The sequence below is a fragment of the Haemaphysalis longicornis genome, unplaced genomic scaffold, assembly GCF_048455015.1.
Source record: "Haemaphysalis longicornis isolate Haplotype H1 unplaced genomic scaffold, Haemaphysalis longicornis Haplotype H1 scaffold_1, whole genome shotgun sequence".
NCBI lineage: Eukaryota > Metazoa > Arthropoda > Arachnida > Ixodida > Ixodidae > Haemaphysalis > Haemaphysalis longicornis.
This window is the reverse complement of record NW_027526203.1, coordinates 414,803,571-414,821,230: the sequence shown is the minus strand read 5'-3', so window position 1 is coordinate 414,821,230 and position 17,660 is coordinate 414,803,571. Positions and strand designations below refer to the sequence as shown.

Below are 17,660 nucleotides of genomic sequence, written 5' to 3'. Positions count from 1 at the left end.
ACACTACGGTAAAATGCTCACGTAAAAATGGGGTAACATGATAAAATAAAAGTTTCTGTAAAAGCTTGATTGCGCTCAAAAATTTGGAAACCTTTGCAATGGAACAAAATTTATGAAAGTGTGAAAAAATTCGCGACACTTGTTTTCGTAGCTAGGACACACTACAAGTATGTGTATTACTGTAAGGCGCTTCCCACATTGTTCACATTCTGGAGGGTCTTCTCCTAGCAATAGGAAGTTGTGGGTCAAGTGCGTGTGCCCAATTCTTAGGAAACCTAACACCAACTCTACAAATCTTTCTTTATGCCTGCAGCTCTGCCACTCTCTCAGGTGTGGCTTCACAAGGTGGAGCTTGTTTTCATTTAGTTCTGCCCATTCGGACTGCTGCTTCTTCTTCATTGATAATTGTAGTCTCCTTCTGCTTTCAAAATCATACCCTCAACGATGCAACCAGAGACACTGCTTTCTAAATTAAGCTTTATGACCTTATTTTTTACAGAATATATTTAGCCACCACAAAATATTTCGAATGTTTTACCATGCATGCAGCAGTGCGAAATATAAAACACATTGAAAAAAAGGTGCAATGTTTTTGGTAACGCGACCCCCGGAGCAGTGCGAGCACAAGACGGAAGGGCATTGGAGTCCCAAGGAAAGGCCCAGTGTCCCACAACAAAAGCGTACCAGATTTTGTTTGGCTGCAGGGTCACGAGTCCTCTTGATAAGCGCCTGGTAACGCTGGCACACGACTGCATTCTGTCGCTCCATTTCCTCCATAGGAGTCAATTTCCTCCTGCATGCATCCACAAGCAGCAGCTGCATGACTCTGCATTTTCACTCACAATCTAAGAAAAAGATGTAATGCTGCAAACCTTCCTTAGAAAGCCACATCGGCTTTACATGACATGGAATGTTTGTATGACCGCTTGCCCAACAAGGAAACAGGACACTGGGCATATGCCAACACAATGTGATGCGACACAGGGCTTGTTTGTCACTACATCTTGCCAGACATTCGAGGCATATTACTTGCAGCACTTTGCAGGCGACTCCTGCTCCCATCCAATGACATGTGCTCTATAGCGGGGCCACTACTGACCCTACCTTGTCTCTGAGGCACTTGCGGCTGAACCCGGCATTCCCCCTCCTTCGGTGAACATTGGGTTTGACATGAGTGCCGTGCCAGAGGGCGGATTGGCCGGGCGTGCCTGCTGGGGCGGCTGGCGTGACAGCATTCGTGGAGCCACAAATGCCACGGGGGGCAGGCTGGCGTGTCCCAGTGCTTCGGGCCTGCATGGGGGCTGCAGTTCAAGTATGGCGGGTGGGCACAAATACGTCTCATTGCACTTCTCTTGTTCGGCATAGAACTGGTTCAGTGATGCTCCTGCGGAAGAATGGAAACACCAGTCTCTGTCACAGCAAAGGCATCACTGGAAGGCAACGAAAGTGCCGGAAACAAGCTGTGGACAAGTTGGTTGTGACATCGCAGGCTGGTGTGTAAGGGAAGCAGCAGTATTTTGTGTTTGGTAGACTTTACCCCGAGCTCTAGGCTCATTGGTTGACGCGCCAGAAGCTTAGAGCAAGTGCACCGTCTTGCCTTGGGAGGTTTAAAATACTGTATTCGTGCAATTCTAACGCACACTCTTTTTTTTGCTAAAAGCAGCCTTCCAATATGTGTGCGCGGTACGATTGGACCCGAAATCGAAATCGATGTCAAAGTGGCCAGCAGCATTGCCATGGACATGAAGTCCTTCGAAAATCCAACACAATCTAATCCAAAACAATCCATCAGCATCACACGAGTAAATGTTGGTGCACATGTTTCCCAATGGGCATAACTTCACCAGCTATTGCACATATTTTTGAGGCTGCAATTAGCCCCTCATTTCACCAAGCAGCATCATGCACACTGGGCGTCCCGGAGACATGGGTGCGTCACTGACATAAAGCGGTGCCATATTTTCATGCGAGGCTTCATTGGCCCCGAGCACAGACATTTTCAAGAACTTGAGACCCCCAGGTGGAATTCACAAATTAGGAGCGAATGAACAAACGGTGTGTCACATCTGAGCTTATGAAGGCTAAGGCACTTGAAATAGCGAACACTCTTACTCCAGTTTTACCGTATTTACTCGCGTAATGGTCGCACTTTTTTCGCCAATAATAGGATGCAAATTTAGGGGTGCGTTCAATGCGCGAGGTGAATTTTTCGCCAAAAAAGTTTCAGCACAGCAAATGCAAGCAAGGTGCAACTCAGAATTTTTTACGATAGATCTCATGAACAAACTAACCATAACCAATAAAAACATCATAAAAACTGCACGGACCACCGCCAACTTCGTTGCAAAGTGAGGCAAAACGCCGAGTTTTCATTAATTACGGAACGCGCCGGAACGAGTTTGCTACAAGGTGAGAAAAGGTCGACCAATAGCGGCTGCTCCTATCAGAGTGCGGGACATCAAAACACGACACGGCTGCCGATGCAGCTATCTGAGCGCGTTATTTTTTCTTTGTCTTGCTAGTACATTATGTGCATTTAGTGAGTTTCTTCCGCTCTAATAATGAAGTCATGCTTGCCGATATAAGTCTGCGACAGTAACATAGCCATGTCCGCGTTGAAAGAGGAGGAAACATAGGTAAGCACGACCATCGTCAGCTAGGCATGGCGCGCATACGACATGTGGCCGCGGCAAGTTCAAGGTGCGATCATAGCGCGGGAAATAAAAAAAAAAGTCGTATTTTGACGACGAACTTCAGGGGTGCGATCATTACGCGAGTGCGATCATTGTGCGAGGAAATACGGTAATTCTGGCAGGAGCCATGGATACGCAACGCTATGAAGCTCAAAGGTTTTTTGCAGCCACATTTGCATGCATTAAATAAAATGTCTCCTGCGATGTACTGTTGTCGAATTATTTTTCTGATTTTTCCTACATAAACTTACCTGTGCGTTACAATTTGGGGCGTGTTAGAATCGTGCAAACACGGTATTGTGCAAGTTTTGCAAACAATTTTTTTTGCCTTTAATTTTTGAAAACTGAATGTAAGCTGTACTGAAGATTGCCTTTAATTCCATTCGAAATTCCTTCGAAATTCCTTCATAAAAAAATTGGAAGGTCAGGCTGGCAGCAATAGGCAGGTGTTTGAGATTTCCACATAAGAGTTTGTTTTTCTGGGGATATCCAACACCACTATTGTCATTGCATCAAAGCTAATGTGCACAGCATATGCTAATGTGCACAGCATATGCATAAACAAGGCACATTTTTCAGTTCCACATACCCAAGATCTTTTCCATCCTGTCTAAACATTGCCTCACAATTGCGATCACTTTTTTGGCACTGTTCACAGGCAGTGGAGTGTCTGGCATGCCTGTTACAAAGAGGAAGAGCAAGAAAGGAAAAAACAAAAACATTCAGTTACATAGTAAAAAAAATCAAACCATCAAGGGGAAAGAAAAATGCACACGTCCTTTTGCAGATGATGACTACGATTGATTAATAAGACAGACATGGTTGGCTGGGGAGAGTTAACTGCAGTTTGATTGTCCTAGAAAAAAAAAAAAAAAAAAAACTGCCCATAAAAAACTGAAATATGCAAGATGACACCACTGAAGTCTCAATGTTTATTATGATAGTTCAAGTTGGCGCAGATTTTGCTAAGCTTTATCTCTTTTATAACAGTTGTCATGCGTGCTAAATAGTGCACGGGATGTATCTAACCCAAATAGCACCATAACTAAACATACAAAGTTTTGTACAATGGCAAATGCAAGCAGGTATTCAGGCAATGCTTTGCATCGATGTCTCATTCAGAGGACCTGAAAACGCATTTCCAATTTGGTGCAAGACACGCAACGTGAAGGCGTTCGGAGATCTCTCAAGAGTGAGCCGTGAAGTAGGAAGAATGGGCACACAGGCCACAGCTGACGGCCCCCTGGGAAGAAGGGCGCCCCATGCCACAGTGTCAGTACTCACCGTGGGCACTGTAGTCTTTCAGCAAACTGGCAGCCACGGCTTCCAGACTCTTTAGATAGTTCACGTACGCATCCTAAGAGGAAGCACAAAAGAAGAGGGGTGCCTGGATGTCATTTGTGAAGATGGAGAAACGGCAACACAACCATAGTATGCATTCTCATAAAACAAAGAAGAAGAAGAAGAAGAAGAAGAAGAGGGGGACATGCTAAAGGCGATCGTCAAACTCAAAAACAAACAAAAGAAAATCCATGTCTACAGACGACTTGATTGATTGATTGTGGGGGTTTAACGCGCCGTCAGCGCAGGCGATAGGCGCGCCGTAGTGGAGGGCTCCGGATTAATTTTGACAATCTGGGGATCTTTAACCTGCGCCGAAATCTCATACACACAACCGTTCTTGCTTTTCGCCTTCGTCAGAAAAGCGGCCTCCGTGGCCGGGAATCGAACCCCCGTCCTCGTACTCAGCAACACAATGCTTTAGCCACTGAGCCACCGCGGCGGGTCGTCTACAGATGACTGCTGATGCAGCTTACAGTAATCAGTGCTGGTTTAAATATCCATTTCTCCAATCAACAACATACAGTGTTTTCACATAATTACAATTACTGAGGATGGTTTTTGCTGCAACAGTTTTTAGGTCAAAAGCAGTAAAGCATGGTTAAAAATTGCATAATGCTTAGTGCAAAGGTTCATAAAAGGATAGTGCAGTATTATATACTTGTAGTTGTATAAGATCTAGGTAGTCGTAAGTTGAATATTATTGGCGCAGTTGCCAGATAAATTTCATGGCAATAATGTTACGCATATGAAACACTTGCACTTTGTAACACTTGAGCACCCTAACCATATTTGTGGCTAATTAAAAGCACACGTCATTTTATTCAACTCTGATCACTGACTATCTTTTCTCAAGAACGGGAAATTTGCCGAGCATCGACTGTATCTCGCTACACCCTCTTCGTTTCTCCCGATTAGCCTGTCTATCCCTCTTGGCTAGGCATCAAAACTCATGCGCTTTAGCATGTGGCATGTGACCTTCGCCTCACCAGCACTAGAAAAATGCCCCAACAGATGTCATCTCTTACCACCCGTTTAGTAAACTACGCAATCAGAGTATGGAGCAGGAAATGGCGCCATCCCCGCTTGTGGTGCAGCACTCTCTCATGCTACCTAAATTCTTCTTGCCTTGAAACCACGCCAAGGACCTAGACCATGTTTCATAAGCTTGATTGCTTTGATGGTGACTGTGTTTATTTTCCAGTTTGGTGCTCAGGTGAGCGTACTCTCACGTGGTCTGTTTGCCAATTAGCATCTGGTGAACGAGTAGCCTAAAAATGGTTAACATTAGAAGAACTGCAGCTCATGCCAAAGTAAGAGCATATCTGGTACAGTATTGCCCAGGGATTCAGGGAACCAGATGGGCTAGCTGAGAACAATTCCCCTTCCCTCAAAAAAAAAAAAGTGAAGGTAAGAGGAAGGATTCAAAAGGTATACAACGCTGAAAGCATTTTACAAGGCTGGGAAGGAGTCTGGTTTGAGTAACTGGTGTTTTGTTTTCCTTAAGACGAGGAGTGAAAGAACAAGGCACGGCATCCTGTTAGAGTGATGATGGCGAGAGCTTTCACTGCAAGTGTTTTTAGAAGTGCAGCCTCATGAAGTCGTACCTCAGTCGAGGTCTGCAATGGCGAACGCTATTCGGCAGGCCCCCTTGATCAGTTGTTGCTGGTCTTGTGGGGCAGTGCTAAACAGAGCAGCCACCCAAATGAAGGGGTGGATTTGGGTGTTTGGCTGATCCTGCCTGGTGGTTGCGGGCACTCGCACGCTTAGGAAGTGGGAGTGGGGCTACTATAAGCTTTGGGCTACTATAAGTCAGTTTGAAAAGATATGTGTTTGAAAAAAACATATCTTTTCAACTGTCACCAGAAAGGTGTAGCTTGAGTGGGTTGCTGGCAGATGTCACCCTGGACCTATCGTTCTGCTTCTCCTGGCACCCGGTGGGTAAATTCTTGGGGCAAGATTGTGTGCGTGTTCATTTCTGGGAAGGGAGCCCTGGACAGGGGCCCAGACAATCCTAATGGGGGAAACGCAGGCATGGCTCGCAGCATCGGAAAATGTTGTGCGCTTGGGAGGAGTAAGGCAGGAGAGAAATCAAAATGTGCATTCACCACAGGTGAGGCGGCTCGAGAGTTGGTTATAATGGCCCAAGTAGACATATTGTCGTCACCTTCCATGGGCCAGGTCATGGAGATGTGGGACACAGCAAGGGCCGTTTCCTCAGCCGCCCTGCTAAAGTCCGTGCTGCATACCGAAAACATTGTGTGCACGTTACCAGCAGCTGTAGCGGCCACTGCCACTTTGGCATTAGGGTTGGCTGGCAGTGTCACTGTATAGTATGCACGGGTGACGGCCGTACTGGAGGGTCAGCGCTTCAGCTTGGGCACTGAAGTTAGGTACCTTAGTTTTGCCCCATGTGTGGGTTCTTGGGGAGTGGGGAAACTTAGATGGGTGTGCGAAAAGTGGCTGTGAGTGCCACTGGGTTTGGTAGGAAGGGTGTGGGGTGAGCAAGTGGCAACCCAGGCGGGTGAGCAAGTGGCAACCGGCACAGGTGCTGCTAAGGTGGATAAGGGGGCCAGTACGTTAGGTTTCTATGGTCTCTTAGATGACACTGTGTGAAAGTATGGGAAGAAGGTCCCAGGCAGCCTTGATTGCTGACCGCAAGAAAGTGTTGAGGCACTGAAGTTTGGAGTAGAGTACAGAATGGACGATGTGGGAAGTGTCTGTTTCCTTAAAGCTGCTGCACTGGTTCGAAACCCAACAGATCATGTGTGCAACTTGGTTTTGAGGAGGTAGGCTGTGTGCACATCCCAACTGTTGGACTGCAGATGGAGGGTAAGGACTCAGGTGATGCCGGGCATTGAGGTAGCGGTAAGGTGTATGCAAATTTGTGGTGTGAGGAGCGACGCCTGGGGGTAGGTAACACAAGGCATTCTTTACTGCACAGGACAGGCTTCCACACAGCTGAGCTACGCACTGTCCAAATGGTTACGCTGTCAACGTAGAGGGCATGTTGGAGGTCGGGGATTGCATCAACTTGGGCAGGCAGCTCAGCCAGGGCCACATTGAAGAGGATGGGGTATAGGACTGAGCCCTAATTAGGATTGCACTCCTCATGCCGGGCAGAGATGCGCACACATTTTTTACAAGGAGCCCAGTAATGCTTCCAGCATTAAAACTGCATGGTTTATCGCTTTTTTTTGTGCAAAAAGTGCTGGAGAGTGTTTTTTTTCTCCCATCGAGTCGTTCACTTTTAAGAAAAATACAAGAACCAAGAGCAGGGGCCAAATTCTAGTGGGTGCCGGGAGATATCCGGCGGGGTTGATTTCCTGCGGGGTCTCACATGATTGGCACAGAGCGGAGATGTCACCCAGCCTGCGTCACGCGAATAAGTTTTGGCTATAATTTGGTGAAGTCGCATAGACCCCGCGGGAAAACAACCCTGCCGGGTATCTTCCGGCACCCTTCCGGATGTCTTCCAGCACCCAGTAGAATTCTGCCCCTGGTCACCACATTTAGCACCATTAGGCTTTTGTGTACAATATCAATTATAAGATATCAACCAAGACATCTTTATTGTCTTTTAGGTATCTACTCTAAAGGGCACATTGCAATGCTAAAATTGAAGCCCAGATTTTTTTTTTTTTTTTTGAGACTGGACCAGAAAAGCACCATGGATGTCCCTAAGTCTACATGGCCAGCAAAAGAATATTTGTATTTACTGCTAAAGGAGATGTCTACATCACAGGCTTGAAAACTAACAGTTGAAGGAAAAGGCCAAAAAACAAAAGCAGAACAAAAACAATTTCCAGCCGAGCTGTTCCAAATAACGAATTCTAGCACTCACAGTTGTGGCTTTCACAAAGACCGAGACGCCATGTAACTTTCTAACAATTTCCCCAATGGTTGGCCAGAGCCCTGGGTTGTACACAGCCTCTCGGCAGTGTTTGGAATGCTGGCTGATAAATTTCACCGTCACAGTGGTTAAAATGCTTGGCTGGGCACGGAAAAGCACAGTTAAAGCTGCAGATGTTGCCTTATCTTATCTGATATAACATTTATTCCCATCTACTTATTTAAAATAGCATGAAAATAAACAGTTCAAGTAATTGGCAAGTAGGGTGCAAGGTGGTGAAGCATGCAAACCAGTTTACACAGTGCAAAGCCAATCAATGTGTTTTGCCATGTACCCTGCATCTGAGGTCAACTTTATAAAAGGCCTGACAGGGCACTGCATGGATATCTGTTTAGGGGAGCGCTGCAACTCTCTGAAAAAAAGTGCCCTCCAGCCAGAGCCGGCCTTTGCTGCTGTCACAATTCTGTTCAGTCGCACACGTCAAAAGACAAGCGAGGTAGTAGAAGCCTTCCACATACACAAACAGGTGTGACCCGTGCACTAGCCCCCTAGCTAAATGCTGAGGTCAGGTACCTTGCTACTTTTGTTTGTCATGTCAACATACATATGCACACGAGTCCCCGTTACGTTGCCAAATGCATGGACACATTACCTAGCTCTACACACTGCAGATTTTAGATGTTTCCGATTCTTTTAGCCCTTGCATTCTACTTTCTATACGACTGAGGCAGCTTTGCAAAGAACTCCCTTCTGCTAAAACAAAACTTGTAATTGAAGGTCAGCACTCATCTGTCTACGTCATCCTACATATCACGTGATTTGCAATCGCAGAAAAAAGAATGGGTACTACAAGAAAGGTGCCCAGCGTGTTTGATCAGTGCGCTGTTGTGATGTAAGGAACAAAAAACCCTTGCAACAGAGGATAGGCCAATTTATCTAGCAGTGCAAATGGGCAGGAGGCACACCGAGATAAGGCTGCTACGCTTCAACAATTGGATTATAGTCACCGACAAGCTCCACACAGGGAGTTCAGAGTCGACTGACAAAGATGCTGGTTACATCACACAGAAACCACGCACAGAGCAGTAAATTTTTGATTTGACAAGACTAGAAAGGCCTTACATTTCGTGCCGGTTCCCCCAATACTAATGCGATACGACATTTTTTGAAGGCTTGAGGTCCTCGCAGACTTTTTTTTCCCAGTCATTTTAGGCATGGTACAAAAGTGAGCTTCTACCATCTTATCACAGGTTTAGGTTGCCAATGTGGTGGACCTTGATTGATTACGAGGTTTAACGCGCCGACGCTACACAGGTGATGAGGCGCGCCGTAGAGGAGGGCTCCGGATTAATGTTGACCGCCTGGGGATCTTTAACGTGTGCTGAAATCTTGAGCACACGGGCGTTTTCGCTTTTCACCTGTCAGAAAAGCGGCCGCCGTGGCCGGGAAATGAACCCACATCCTTGGGCTCACCAGCCTATGTGGACCTACACAGGGGTCATGGTAGATAATTTGTCCATAGAAAATACACTATGTTTTCCTACCTGCACTTAAATTCTTTTTGTTAGCCCATTTGAAGAGTGTATGACACCACAAGGAGCAACCCAACAATTTTTGGCTCACATTTCTAGGCACCGCACCTTGAAAAGGCTGAAAACAACAGAAAAAAAAAAAGACCTAAGGGTAGACATATGAAAATGCTATTTGATTTAGAAATTGAGGAGAGTTGCAGAGGACTTAAGCAGTACAGGGCTGTTGACAAAGCCGGCATAAGTAGCAAATAATCCATTTTTTTTTTCAGTAAAATCCAAATTGCAGGCAAGCAGTGAGTGAAATTTAACTTTACAACAGAACTAACTATTTTATGTCCGTATTATTCTCAGAATTCTCTTTGCCCTTATCTCTAGCACAAGTCATGAATAACGGATGTACAGCCTGAGAGGAGCCAGCTAAAAAAAGTGTTTTAAGGGCAAATGCAGAAATCAATGCAGTTCAGCTGTGGAATCATATCAGTAAAATCTAGCCTAACAACCATCCCAGGTGCCAGTGCACTGAAAAACGTACACAGGCCAGCTGCCAGTCATCTCCTCAATTGACCTGGAAGGACTGCCTGCTCTGTTGACTAGTGTGCCCGACTGACCTGTATGGATACCTTACGTTTACAAGACTGCCCAACTACAGTGTCACTACAGGCGGGTTATACTTGCGATTATGGCAAGGGCAGTGCTTTATATTGCATTCTCGCACAGACAATATAAATGTTTCATTTGAAGCTGCTTGTTGTACAAAGAAATGCAATGCCGTGAACCTCGCTCGAAATCTTCAATGGTGAAACATCAGCATTACTCTTGCACTATAGAGTTAAAAGATATAAAAACAAGTAGGTACGCAAGCGCATAACAGAAAGAGATAAGTGATGGCACAAGCTACTGCATTCATGTTTCGAAAAACAGAAACGACCAGAGGACAGAAGTTTCGGGCTCACTAGTTTAAAGGGACAGTGAAGTGTAGAAACAAGCGAACCTCTATCTGCAGATTAGAGCACAATTATAGGCTCCAAGAGCACTTAATTCCAAGAGCACTTCCAACATAAATTCCAAGAGCACTTAAACCAATACTGCCACACCATAACTTCTCCTACACTACGATACGCGGTCACGAATCAGGAATGGTGAAACGGGATTGGTGGAGCCTGCCTAACAGTTCATAGCTTAATAAAAAAAAAGTATGTGGGACCTTCTGCTCAGCATGATTTTTCAAAAGACATGAACCTCAGCTTTAAAACATGAACAGAGTCACTAGAATGGATGGTAACATATGTTGCAGTTACGATTTAGGTAAAACATTGTGCCTTTTCGCGCAAGTGCCGTCGATTTATGTGGGTGATTGTGAGTGCTACGCCAAAGCTTATGTCCCTTTTTACTGTCAACTTTTTCATTATACTACAACCAGTGGCAAAAGTCTGACACCACCGGCATAATTGGCTACGTGACCACAAAACAGCCCGTTCAAATGTCATTCAGCCTATAATGTCCCTCCCAAAAGTTTCAGTAAGGTTCCAGAGGAACCTTGTCTGTATAAATCAAGTGCTTTGTGTCCTAACAAAAAGACAGGAATAAGTATTCCAGTACGGTGACCCTAATTTTGAAGGTGGAAAATGAGCGAAAAGCAAAAACGCCCGTGTGTACGAGATTTCGGCGCACGTTAAAGGTCCCCAGGTGGTCAAAATTAATCCGGAGCCCTCCACTACGGCGCGCCTCATCGCCTGCGTTGCGTCGGCGCGTTAAACCCCAGAATCAATCAAGGTGGAAAATGAGGCATGTCACCAGTAAGAAAAGAGAAGGAAAAATAAACGCATATTAGACTATACATCTGCCATTTTCAGAGATCAGTCGGCATCTTTTAGGGGTCAAAACTTTTTTTTTTTTTTCAATTTTATAATTGCCCTGAAGCCAGTAAGCAGTTTTACTGTCTTCCACCTAGGAAGGCAGCAAATAGGAAAATAGGAAGGCAGCAAAAATAATTTAAAGGCTTTCGTACTTTTACAACACGGTCTTATATTTCTTACAAAAACAGTCACATTATTCTCTTCACTTTTGGCGACAATGCATTGCACCAGAAATGTACGTGGGATCTGGACTAACGCAGCATTTGACGCAGTCACAGCTAAGACCATATCTAGAATATTCTACCTGGGTATCAGCAATGCTGCGACAAATTTCCAAACTGCCTCCCGGCACGTAAGGCCCCTAAATTTTAGGGACCTTACCGGCACGCAGTTTAGGATGCCCCCTTTCGGCAACTGCATGGATGTCATCCACTGACAGTGAGCTCAGTTGGAAGTGCTTGTAGTGAGCAGAAGGATGGGCGGGACCAACGAATACAACTGTTTATTTACTACAGGGCACGAATGCCGCCGCCACACGGCCAACCATAGCAACCTCAGTTGAGCCCCCGCGTTTTCATTTCACCTCGGTGCAATGGACGAGCACAAGCGAATTTTTTTTAAGCCACTTCTTATCAGTTACCCTCAAGGCCACATTGGCAGTATGGAACACACAACGCACTTCACGTAGCGACAACGAGTAAAACATGATCACGTAAGCTGAAGCTCAGTAACGCCGCCGTCATCACGTAACAGTGTTTTCCGGCAGGTGCCGATGACAACCGAAACCAGGCTCGGCCGCTCACCTCGTATTCGTTTCGATCATCCTGGCCAAGAGCCTGCGATACCAGCTGCAGCACCAAGCCGAATCGGTCGCACATGGTGGGCCCGCGGAAAGAAATTTGCGCAGTTACTGGTGGCCGTCCTTTGACAACGCGCGGCCGCACGATCAATTCCGCGGACGAAACTGGAGTGACGTGCGTCCGCAGCCGATGCTGCCAGGTGTTGCCATGTAACAAGCGCCTGATAGTCTAGCAGCGCGCACGCGGGAACACCGCCCACGCGGCGGGCCAGCAAGCGAATACGCTCTGACGTCACGAGCGCTGCCGAAACGGCCGAAACCACGGCAACCGCGGCAACGCTAGCGACGCGCAACTAGCGCCAGACGTCGCCAGCGGACGGCTGCGGGTGGGTTGGTCTCCAACCACTCCAACAGCAAGCGGAGCAGCATGCGAGAGCCGATCGAGCGAATTTGTGCGACGCGGTAACAGCATGCGCGAAACTAAAGTGCGGCCGAATTGGGGCTGAAGCGGCAAGACGAGCCCGCGGGGCGCCGGAAGGACTCGGAATGCCGGACGGCACCGCTCTCGGCGACGCCCCAAGCGACGAATCTCCCGCAGCATAAACGCGCTCTGGATCAGGCCTCTGCGGGGCGAACACAGCAACGGCGAAAAATGGCGGATAAATCCGAAGCGAACTTGGACGGCAAATCGCTGCAGTCGCTTCGCGTTGTCGACCTGCGACTGGCGCTGGAGAAGCGAGGTCTGCCCAAGGGCGGCAGCAAGAAGGAACTCGTCGAGCGACTGAAGCTGGTAAGTCGCGCGGCCGCCAGAGCTGGCTCCCGGGCGCGCGAAAAACCGCGGACGAGGTCGTACCGACGAACGCGACGCCGTTACTACGCGCGCCCGAACGGATTACGCTGTCCAGGCGGCGTCGCGTTTGTTGGCACTTGACAGCTTTCTCGTCCACCAGGAGCCGACAAGCTTGGAACGCACGTGCAGCCAAGCACTGTAAACAAACACACTAGCGCCTCTGGGAACTGGGGAGCAGCGATCGGTTTAGCTTTCGACAACACCTGACTGACGGCCGCTTCATCACGCGTTTGCTAGGGGCGAATAGTTTTGTCATTTTTATCTACATACACGGAATTGCGTGCATAAGAGCAAACTATAACGGATGACTAGTCTGTCACGTTCGGGCCAGCTGCGGTAACTGAACGCCGAGGGGAAAAAAAAAAAAAGCCGTTCAGCTTTGCTTGGAGTTAAACAGCGAAACCCTAGCATTTTTGTAAACGCACCTGCACGAAATGTGAAACTTAATAAAACTTTCTTCTGCAGCAACTTAAGATCGAGAAACTACACGAGGAGTCTGCGAAGGCCGAAGGTGAGTTGTCGCATTCAACCGCGGTCGTATCCGCGCTTATCCACCGCTACGAAATTTCTAATATTTCATTCATTTTTGTTATTGCAGATCATGTGCCGAACCTCAATGTAAGTACACTACGGTCAAGTTATTTTGTGCAATTTCAGCTATCGCTATTAGTAACGTGCGCCTACATTTCAAATGGAACTAGAGCGAAATTAAGCTGCTTGTGCTACAAATTTTTAGAGGTATGAACCAACCAGCCCAACAACGTGTTTTGTTGACAAGCCTCCTCCCGACTTCTATATAGCATATCAAGTGGCACTTGCAAACGCAACGCCAAGTCAATGTTTATCTTTAACACAGTTGGTAGTAAGGCAGAAAATAGCAGGCGCAAAAAAGCACAGAATAGCACACTGTATGTAACTAGTCGGGCTATTTAAGATGCCCAGCAACAGAGCTGTACAACAGAAAATGCCACATTGTGCCCTCCACAATATGGCTACTTTAGCAATCTCTTTGAAACAGCTCGAGTATCTGAAGGCTTGTGCATCAGACAGTCCCGCATGCTGCATCCAAACAATGACTGAGGCCTGCTGTTTACATTTCCCAAATGCAAAGGCACAAGCGACAAAATTAGGCTTGCATTCTTCCAGTAAAATGTGACCAAACTGAGTATTGCCACCCATTGGTCTAATCTCTCTCCACACTGGTAAACGAAAACGACAGAACTGCACGTTGAGTTGTCTTTCAAACCGCTCACACGTCATGTCTACCTCTGCCCTCCTTTGTGCCAGCTCCAAGATGAGCTGACTGGACAGAACGACTTCGTCAAGCAGTACTTGGCAGCTCAGCAACAAACGTACGCCATGCAACTCAAAGAGCGAAGACTGGCGGAGATGCGTAAGTCAGCTCAAACTGCCATAATGTGTTTGCACAATTGATTGACAAACAGTACTCAAATGCCTCCACAGACTCTGCAAACAAGGCACAAAGTTCTGCGGGCAATTTGAGAAATAATTTAGCTCAGCCATGCACACAGCTTCTGTCCCGGTGTAGCACCACTGCTTTGTGCTGAACTTACTTCCACGAGGCAAATGTACAGCTGGGTTCAGGCACATTTGCATTGCCAATTTTTGTGCTCACTTAAGGGAGTTGAGAACAGCCAGTGCAAGAACAGGCACTGCATGTTTAGCGCTCAAAATTCGTTTATTAATGTTTTTCAGAACAAAGCGTGTACTACGGAAGCGGGCACGTGAATAACACATACCAGCATTGGCACACTGGGGCTCTTCAGTTATCAGTTTTGGACTAGCCCAAACAAAACAAATGTTGGAAAACAAATATGTGCAAAACAAATGTTGGATTGCTCTTGGTCAGTCTGAAGGGCTGATTACTGAAGAGCTCCACTGCTTGCGAGTGCAATGGGGAAATAATTTGCACCTTGCTCGACAAGCCCACCCAGGGCTGACCAGCTAATGCAATGATGGCAACTGTGTTCCAATGCAGGATGCCGGTATTATGGTGTGCATAAGGGGATTTTTCATAGCCCATTTGCCTTTGCACAGGCATGACTGCCACCGTGCAAATATTTCTCACAACGTATGGAGGCAGAGTTAGTATAGTTCATCTCACAAGCTAGCTGCAGCACTGTGGAGGCTACATTGTTATCAATAGTGCGCCCACTGAGGGCGCCTAACCTGAAAGGACACTCCCTTCTCCCCTCTCGGCAAGTGGCACCGCACGGCCCCGGCGCCTTTTGTCGCTTCCTTCGCGGTGAGTTAGGCGCCCTGAGGGGGACAACAATGTAGCCTCCACAGTGCTGCAGCTAGCTTGTGAGATGAACTATAGTTATACCTGCAATATCCGTAGTTAGCATAAATAACCACTGTTTCCCTAAATGCTGCTTGCAGGATGATGATGATGATTTTAAGGTACTGCATGAAGCAATATGCAAAAGCACTGTAGTCGAATCAATGCTTCATAATTTGGGCTAGTTGTTGTACATCCTTTTGATCCACGAGTACAAAATTCAATATAAGATTAAAATTCAGACCTTATCATGCAAAATGCACTCATTATTTCTTTTTTGAGGATGCAATGTGTTAAATCTTAAAAGTCTGCTCTGTAGTTGCAGGTGTACACGTGAGGTAAAACTGTTGGCACTTTAAATGGGCAGACATTTTCACCATTTTTTTGTCGAAAAAATAAAAAATGAGGCCATAATCCTTGGTTCAAAGATTTTTAAGCACATAGTAGGAGTGATTTGGTACGAATAAAATTCTTAGCGCGCACCTATCAGAAAGAAAATGACGCTTCAAAAACCACTCATTGGCTTCAACATAGAGGCTTGATGCAGTAACGTGCGAAAAAGGGTGCTGCTTGCGGATAAATGAATTAATATTCACTTTAATTTGTTTTCAGCATGAAATTCTGCTCCTGTGCACCATATCACTGGCTCAATTCGAGCTTGCAGGGTGTTAAAAGAAAAATAAAAGCTGGTGTAAGTTAATTTTTAATCTCCACTGTGGTGCTATCACGAAAGCATTTTTCTTTTGGTTCTTAAAAAATTGTGATAATTTGCAAAGTCTTAGAACTTCAGAACTGATTCTGGATACTTTTTCCAGTGGAATTACTTTAAAGCAACCATGAAGACAGAACACAATCATTTTTTACTTGGAAATCTAGCGTTTGTAACATGGTCTAGCTCCATTTTGGGCCTGAAGGCGTTAGAAGGACGTTTTCACAAGAAAAAGAGAGAGAGAGAGAGAGATAATAAGTTGTTACAACCTCTCAAATTTTGCCCTTCACAACATAAAGGGGAAATACCAAAAACCGAGTTGCCAGTGTGCTGAATTCCTGTTAGCATTCTGGTGGGGCGAACAAAAGAAACAAGAGGCACTACTACTACACTTACATAGTCATGTTCCTTGGGGGTGGCTTTCATCAACGGCTGCCAATCACAAAAGTCCCTGTGATGTCACGGGGGCAGGGCAAGAAAGTGGCTGGTGACTGAGTAGCTGCCGCATAATATCTGCATAAACTGTTTGAAGCTTGAGCTAAAATTGGTGCCACTGCTATTGGGACAGGAATATTTCCAGTGAAGAAAACTTGCGTTTTGTCTTCATGGTCTTTAGAGAAATGCAATGGACAACAAAATGGCACCCGAGCAGGGTCCCGTAACAGTTCAGCTGGGGACTTTCAAAAAAAGTTTGTGAAATCAGTGGGCGATGACAGCACTCGTGGAGCTGCTAATAACCAACATAAAAAGCTGAACAAGAAGTACCAAAGGGATTCCTGACTGCAGTGGCAACACCTTTGGGCTCGAATGTGAAGGTGATGACTGAGCTTAATGATGAGCCATGATGATAACAGAAATTGAATTGCAAAGCATTTAAACCACTTATTCTGGCCCTACTTGTCTAAAATAAGCCACTTCTTGTTAAACGTTAAGAGGGGTGTTGAAAGCTGGAAGCTCTGAGCAACTAACAATAGCAAACATAAAGGTGCAGAGCATAATGTGTAAAAATGGGCTCACTGCATGACGATATAGAAAACAGGCATAGAATATTACGCCGTTGCACGTTCACCTTTCGGTCATCTAATTCCCCATTCTGTGGGAGGTTCTTCCGTGGAGTAAAGACAACCCCTCCTCCACTCCAGTGATTTTCGCATGTAAACTTATTGCAATATCCCCAACTCAGTCGAGTCGAGGGAACACATGGAGTGGAGGACTTACTCAGAATACGACCATAACTTTCAGCCACCTGTGCAGCTTAGCCCCACTGTACCAGCCTTTTCAGTGAAAACTGTGGCGCAGTCTGTTGATCCGGTTATGCAAACACGGTGCCTATTTCATCAAGGCATTGCCCGCATGACGTCTCCTTATTGTGGGAGAGGCAAAAAAGGTCCAGTCTGCAATGCATGGCCTTCAGAAGTGATTTGTAAACATTGCGGGATTACTAGCGCAAATTGTAGTCTGGAGTCTCTAGGCAATGTTTCAACCACTCGCTGCATTTACACGACTTTATTCAGTAGAAAAATCAATTCGAAAATGCATGACGCTTCGTACGACGTTAAAACAAGATGGCTTGGCTTGACTGCACTACTGCACAGCTCGCCGACCCTCCGACAGAATCAGTCGGCCCAGCATTTGGTCGGCCGGCAGGTTGTCACAACTCGTTCGCTCAGTTGAAACTAAACCACGGCACGTTTGTGCTGGGAAGAAGGTGCCTTTAATTTGTTA

The 17,660-nt window shown here is 46.2% G+C and overlaps 2 protein-coding genes across 9 annotated transcripts in view; one reads left to right on the top strand and one right to left on the bottom strand.

The window, feature by feature from the left end:
* Positions 1-17,660, bottom strand: part of LOC144155564 (VPS9 domain-containing protein 1-like) — a 45,835-nt gene that overhangs the window by 18,787 nt on the left and 9,388 nt on the right. The window contains exons 1-5 of one of the 6 annotated variants that reach the window (XM_077687096.1): positions 12,079-12,339; positions 3,978-4,050; positions 3,283-3,372; positions 1,105-1,384; positions 685-793 (exon numbers count right to left, since the gene is read on the bottom strand). In XM_077687096.1, the coding sequence (XP_077543222.1) occupies positions 685-793; positions 1,105-1,384; positions 3,283-3,372; positions 3,978-4,050; positions 12,079-12,153 (627 nt within the window). In that variant the 5' untranslated portion in view covers positions 12,154-12,339. Of the gene's footprint in view, positions 1-684; positions 794-1,104; positions 1,385-3,282; positions 3,373-3,977; positions 4,051-12,078; positions 12,340-17,660 lie in introns of those variants that run through there. The other 5 variants (XM_077687091.1, XM_077687092.1, XM_077687094.1 and 2 more) reach the window with 5 other exon arrangements.
* Positions 12,481-17,660, top strand: part of LOC144155559 (uncharacterized) — a 47,045-nt gene continuing 41,865 nt past the window's right edge. For all 3 annotated transcript variants that reach the window (XM_077687079.1, XM_077687078.1, XM_077687077.1), the window contains exons 1-4: positions 12,481-12,864; positions 13,390-13,435; positions 13,523-13,542; positions 14,212-14,317. In XM_077687079.1, coding sequence (XP_077543205.1) covers positions 12,727-12,864; positions 13,390-13,435; positions 13,523-13,542; positions 14,212-14,317 — 310 coding nt within the window. In that variant the 5' untranslated portion in view covers positions 12,481-12,726. The remainder of the gene's footprint in view (positions 12,865-13,389; positions 13,436-13,522; positions 13,543-14,211; positions 14,318-17,660) is intronic.